Below are 6,760 nucleotides of genomic sequence, written 5' to 3'. Positions count from 1 at the left end.
TCTGAAGAACTTATTTGAGGATTTTTTTTGACAGCTAAAGTTCCTTGTTTATTCATTGGTGATAACACTTACATCTTTAAGTAAAAGAGGAAGAAGCTCATTAGGAGCCATTTCAATCCACTCACTGCATCCAAAAGTCTAAATATATATTTTGGAACGGGGGGAGTAGGAAGTTAGAAATGGTACCGTAAGAACAAGATCAAACATCTTTCTTAACTTTTTTTATTTTCCTTAATAGTTGATATATAACTGCAATTTCAAACAACAAAAGTTGAATTAAATCTGGTGGCCGGCGTCTGCATGGCATCCATTCTCAGGGGCGAAGTAGATCCTGCCATCTCTAACATCGTAGACAAAGCGCTTGTCCACTTGCTGCATGGCGCCGATGATGGTGATGTCGTTGCTCCGCACCACGGCGAGGCAGATGTCGTGCCCCACTGCGACGAACAGCCGTTGTGGCGGCAGTACGAGCCGCGCTTCAGGCTCGGCGAACTGCAGCGTCACCGTGGGCAGGTGCTGCCAGAGCTGCGATGTCGTGCGGAAGCAGAGGTGGTACTCGACGCGGGACACGGTTGGCACCCCGAGCGGCTTGAGGTGCTCCAACACGGCGTCCTTGAGCTTTTCGTAAGCGGGCGCTACCATCACCATTGCCGCAGTCCCAGCATCGAATGCGCATCCGCCGGTCCACCTGCCACCATGGATGTGGCGCTTGAACAGCTCCCCGATATGCTCCAGGTCCAGCTGCCGCCCGCCGACGCTGACGCCCGTGAGGGAGACGAAGTAGGCGCTGAAATCTCGGCTAGTGGTGAAGCTCGTGTACAAGATCTTGGTGCTCACCATGTGTTGGGTGTGTGGGATGTCGTCGCCGAACCGAAGAAAGGTGTGGTGGTCCGGCGAGCCGTGGCTAGGGAGGCAGTAAGAGAAGCGATGCACTTGCACGGCAACATGCCTGTGTTGGCCGAGCGTCCAGATGAGCGACGGGGCCTGCCTTCCCAGGCCGAGCACCCCGGCGAGCACTCCGTGGCTGTTGAAGTTGAAGCCGTCGCTGCTGTGCGTGCAGCCAATGACGACGCCAGCAACCTCCGCCTCCTGGCCGGCGGCCGCGAAGGCCAAGGTCTCGTTGCTCAGGACGCCTCTCGCATCGGTGCCGTTAAGTCCGAAGCTACGAAACTTGCATGGGTCTTGAACTGTGGGCCGATGCCCATGAGCGGGCGGCAAGCATAACCTGCTGTTGCCCGGTACATGGCGGAACGACGGCGACTTGGCACGCTCGAAGGGCGGCGGCTGCTGTGCGAAAGGCTTTTGGACCGGCTTGCACTGCATCCACAGTTCGCTGCTGGTCATATCCAGCGCGAGGACGTACGTGCGTCGTCCCGCTCCCGTCCCAACGGTGGTGACGACGCTGTACTTGCCCCCAATTTGTGTGTGCATGGGCGGCCGAAGCGCGGTGGTGGGGTGCTCATTCAGGTGCACGAAGCCGTCGTCGTCGACGTGGATGCTACGGTTCCAGCCGTGGCTGGGTACCAGCCGCAGGCTGAAGCCACCGCCACCGCGGTCTGGTGTGCCATCACCTACAGCGACGACATCAGCCGGGTGGAGGAGCGCCGCAAGCACTAGAGGAAGGAGGAGAGAGCACGCGGCGAGCTTCATGGACATTTCTGTTGCAGCAATGCTTGTTGGCTCGTAAATCCAGATTTGACGTGTGTATATATTGGAGGGGAGGGTTTGCTGCATGTCCCTTGCAGATATCTAGGGAGGAGATACACACACATTAATTCATGCCATTCTTGAATTAATGCTGCAAATCGAAAAGAGTGATAGATAGAGGCAAAAAAAAACTGCATATCCCTTACAGATACCTATGGAGGAAATACGCACAAATTAATTCATGCCATTCTTGAATTAATGGTGCAAATCAGAAAGAGTGATAGATAGTAGAGATGCTTCTGGAGTGGCGGCAATTAAATTGAAGCTGCTGGGTTGGTGGTTCTGTGAGCACCTGGTCTCGAGGTCCAGGGCGAACCAGGTCAGACCCGAGTGGTCATCCCTGACAATGGTGATGTTTTTTATGTCGTTATTTTGTTGGAGGCATTGCTCAGATACGTTCAGTCTAGACCTGATCATTCCTCGGGCTGGGCCAGGTTGGGCCCGGGCACCTGGCCCGGCCCGAAGCACAGGAACAGTGACATTTTCAATTAAAATAATAATATTTGGGGTATTAAAATAATAAACTATATCTATATTCCAAATAAAATCTAGATTTTATGGGCATTTGGGGCTTATTCCGGGCTTTTGGGCCGGTCTTTGGGCCAAAAATGGAGCCCAGGCCTGGCCCGGATGCTGGGCTTTGGGGGTCAGGCCTCTGGGCCGGGCTATCCATGCATAGATTTAGTTCAAACTGTTTCATCAAGGTGAAAACTTTCATTCTGACCTTTGTGATTGGATTTGGTGACGGCGGCACTTGAGTGTCGCTTTCTTCCGGAAGGCGGTGGTGTCGAAAATCCTCATCATCAATGTGGTGCCAACGGTTGGTGCCGATATGATCTTAAATATAGTTTGTCGATCGCTGATTTGATTGATTTGGGGCGGTTTCTTTTTCTTTTTCTTTTTCTTTTTTCATGCCAAGGCATAACTTTTGCTCTTATGACTTTACTAGTCGCTGGTGTGTTTTCGTGTGTGTGTGTTGGGTTGGCTATGTGCATTCTAGTTAATTATACAGAGACCGGGTGTATGCGTTCCATACCCGTACCCGGCCTACCCAATGGGTACATTTTTTTTCCATTCTAGTTATGCAGAGGCCGGGTTTGTTGCCCAGTAATTTGATGAAACGCCGTCAAATAGGGAATTCTGTGTATCTATGACAAACTCAATATATATATTGCTCGATAAATGTATCCCACTCTACGTTATACTAGTAATATTTTGTTGCAGAATTTAACTATTTGTGAGCAATTAGGCCAAAAACCTATAGTTCGAGGAAATCCATTTTACAAGTTGAGAAATGTTTGTGCTTTGCAGTGATCCATAGAAACTGTATAGGTGCAAAGATCACCTTTGGTTGTGCCGATGCTTAATTGAGTTTACTTGTAAATATAAATTAAAAATGCACGACCACAAAAACCACCCTACATGTCACGCCTGACATTGCTTCCTTCATTGCATCCACCCTACAATGCCCAGTCTCCTCTTTCCCGCGGATCTACCTAGGACTCCCTCTAGCGCCTACTCGCCTACCCGCCAATGCATTTCTATCTATTATCGACAAATGCAAAAAAGTTCTCTCCGATTGGCCGCTCGACTGCTCTCTAAAGCGATAGTCGACTAATCGTCCTATCATAGTAATTGAATCCACCCTGGTTTACTTTATGTCCGTCTTTCTCATCCCGAAAAGTGTACTCACAACTCTGGATTCGATCCGCCGCGCTTTCTTTTGGGATGCTGAAGAAACATGCACGGGTACTGACTGTCTAGTTGGTTGGAAAGATGTTTGAAAACCGAAGAAATTTGGTGGTCTAGGACTGAAGAATCTGCCACAACAAAATCGCTCTCTCCTCATGAAATTTGCCGCCAAAGCTTTACTACCACAACGCACACCATGGCTTGACTGACTTGCTCTCCAACACCCCAATGCTCTTATTAACCCACAAAGCAACCAATCCTTTCTCTGCAGAACCATTAACCAACAACTCCCCTTCCTACATCCCATTTCCTTTGTTCTGACCAACTCTGGGACCAACACATATTTTTGGCTAGATACTTGGCTACATCATAGACCACTTGCAGAATTGTTCCCCTACCTATACTCACACGCCACTCTCCCACTTGCTTGCGTGGCTGCTGTTTTGAATCAAGGTTTAGAATCTTTCCTGCGGACTCGCCTAACCTCTAATGTTGCGTCCAAGTTGTTGTCTTTGTTGTCTTTATTGCAAGACTTTCAGCCATCGCAAGAACCAGATGAGCACTTCCTCATTAGCGGCCTACCTTTCTCCACTAAAGCAGCATACGAGCTCACCCTGAGAGAGGACTTGGTGGACCTCCACTCCATGCCTATCTGGACATCACGAGCCCCCAATCGGGTCAAGATTTTCGCACGGCTCCTATTTCGTTGTCGGCTAAATTGTAAGGCCAATCTCTTGCGTAAGCATATTGTTTCTGACGCCCTATGCACAAGATTCGGGTTCGACAGCGAAGACATCACACTCATTTTCATCAACTGCCCCCTAGCGAGGCGTGTATGGCTCAGACTTGGCATCACTCCCAACGGCTGCATCGACGATCTTTGGGATTGCCACATACCCGCGGACACTGATCACAGAATCTGGAACTCAATATTGCTCATCATTCTGTGGAAGATATGGGATTCTAGGAATACCATGACCTTCAGGCAGCAGAATGACCACAACATCACCACCCTCAAGAACATCCTACAAGACCTTATGCTTTGGATCCACCGGATGAAGAAGCCAGAAGAAAAACAGGCCCCTCCTCATGGTGTTCTTACCTGTCCTCAAGTTTACACGTGCTTATGTAATGGGGAGCAGCCAGGAAACTGGTAAGCAGAAGATTACTAGTTCACATCCGAATGGTCACTTGTATTTTTATTTTCATGGATGATGATTACTCTAGTTGACCACTTCAAATTCAGAACACAAAAAGATGAATGAATTAAATGTGTCCGCCGAGATCCGCATGGCACGCATTCTCAGGGGCGAAGTAGATCCTTCCTGCGATGACGTCGTAGACGAAGCGCGTGTCCACTTGCTGCATTGCGCCGATGATGGTGATGTCCAGGCTCGAGTGCACGGCGAGGCAGATGTCATGCCCCACCGCAATGAACAGCCGTTGTGGTGTGAGAACGAGCCGTGCGTTCTCCTCCGCGAAGTGCAGTGTCACCGTCGGCAGGTGCTGCCATAGGTGCGACGTCGCACGGAAGCAGAGGTAGTATCCGGCGTGGCGCACGCGCGACACCCCGAGCGGCTTGAGGTGCTCCAGCACGGCGTTCTCCAGCTTATGGTAAGCTGTGCTTATCAGCATCATCGATGGCGTCCCAACATCGAACACAACTTCGCCGGTCCACCCCCAGGGGTACAAGTGGCGCTCGAACAGCTCCCTGATATGCTGCAGCGGCCGCCCGGCGACGCTGACGCCCACGAGGGTGACGAAGTGTTGGAATTCTGCCAGAGGATCGATCACATTAAATTACAATGAACACGCGTACACAAAACTGATAGCCAAAAGCCCTTGTCGTGCCCTTTGTTTTCCTTTTTATTTTCTGCTTTTCTCGACACCGTGTTACAAAACTCACGGCTTGGCTATGTTTATATACACAACCAACCCAGCCTTACTAGACCGTGTCCTACACCTACACGGACACACATGATACAGATCCTGACCGGACTCTCCTATGACTTGGACATGTATCAATGCTCGTGCAGTTGTAATACTACTAATTATCCTATAGCCTACTACAGCCGGACCCAACCAGCCAAACTAACCTTGCTAACGTACTAGTACTTGGACCTCACGTATACATCTTATCAATCAAGATTACCTCTAACACGAAGTAGGCGCTGAAATCTTGGCCGGGCGTGATCTGGGTGCTCACCATGTGTTGGGTGCTCGGGACGTCGTCGCCGAACCGTAGGAAGGTGCGGTGGTCCGGCGAGCCGCGCCTAGGAAGACAGTAGGAGAAGCGATGCACTTGCACAGTTGCACGGCGCCATGCCTGTGTTGCCCGAGCGTCCAAATGAGCGATGGCTTGTGCCTTCCCAGGCCGAGTGCACCAGCGAGCACTTCATGGCTGTTGAACCCATAGCTGGTGTGCGCGCAGCCAAAGACGACTCCAGCAACCTCTGCCAACTCGCCGGAGGTTCCGAAGGCCAAGGTGTCATTGACGAGCACGCCGGTCACATCGACGGCGTCATGCCGGGTGGGACGAAGATGGAAGTTGCACGGGTCATGCGCTCTGGGCAGATGGTCGGCGCGCAAGCATAATGGGTTGTTGCCTGGTACGGGATGGAATGATGGCGACTTGGCAGGGTCGAAGGGCGGTGGGTGCTGCACGAACGGCCTTTGGACCGTATTGCACTGCATCCACAACAGGTTTCTGGTCATGTCCAGCGCGAGGACGTACGTGCGTCGGCCGGCCCCGGTTCCAACGCTGGTGACAACACTGTACATGCCTCCAACTTGTGTGTGCATGGGCGGCCGAAGAGCGGTGGTGGCATGCTCATTCAGGTGCACGAAGCCGTCGTTGTCGACGTGGATGCTACGGTTCCAGCCGGGGCTGGGTATCAGCCGCAGGCTGAAGCCGCCGCCACGGCGGCCTGGTTTGCCATCACCTACAGAGACGGCGATGGCAGGGTGGAGGATCGCCGCAAGCACTAGAGGGAGTAGGAGAGCACGCATGGCGAGCTTCATGGACATTTCTTTTGCAACAATGCTGGCTAACTTGTTGGCGCTTGAGTACTTTGCTTTTACGCAGATCCAAGGTTGTCACATATTCCGTATATATATACTGGAGGGAGGTTCGGCTGCATTTACTACGAAGCAAAAATCTGCTTTTGGTATTTGCATATCCCTTGCAGATATCCATGGATGCACTTATTAAAAAGAGAAAAAAAATCTGTTTTTGATATTTGCATATCCCTTGCAGATATCCATGGATGCATTTATTAAAGAGCGAAAAATCTGTTTTTGATATTTGCATATCCCTTGCAGATATCCATGGTAGAGATACGCACGAATTCATCTCTATCTC

The 6,760-nt window shown here is 50.9% G+C and overlaps 1 protein-coding gene and 1 pseudogene across 1 annotated transcript; both read right to left on the bottom strand.

The window, feature by feature from the left end:
- Positions 1-276: 276 nt before the first annotated feature.
- Positions 277-1,656, bottom strand: LOC119289450 (aspartyl protease family protein 2-like). Its single transcript, XM_037568768.1, has one exon. It carries the CDS (start codon positions 1,654-1,656, stop codon positions 277-279), a length of 1,380 nt encoding a protein of 459 aa, XP_037424665.1.
- Positions 1,657-4,665: 3,009 nt separating this feature from the next.
- On the bottom strand, positions 4,666-6,426 carry LOC119289449 (annotated as a pseudogene).
- Positions 6,427-6,760: the final 334 nt, after the last annotated feature.

This window comes from Triticum dicoccoides, chromosome 4A (assembly GCF_002162155.2).
Source record: "Triticum dicoccoides isolate Atlit2015 ecotype Zavitan chromosome 4A, WEW_v2.0, whole genome shotgun sequence".
Taxonomy (NCBI): Eukaryota; Viridiplantae; Streptophyta; class Magnoliopsida; order Poales; family Poaceae; genus Triticum; species Triticum dicoccoides.
Note: the sequence above shows the minus strand (reverse complement) of the source record. Positions and strands in the feature narration are given on the sequence as shown.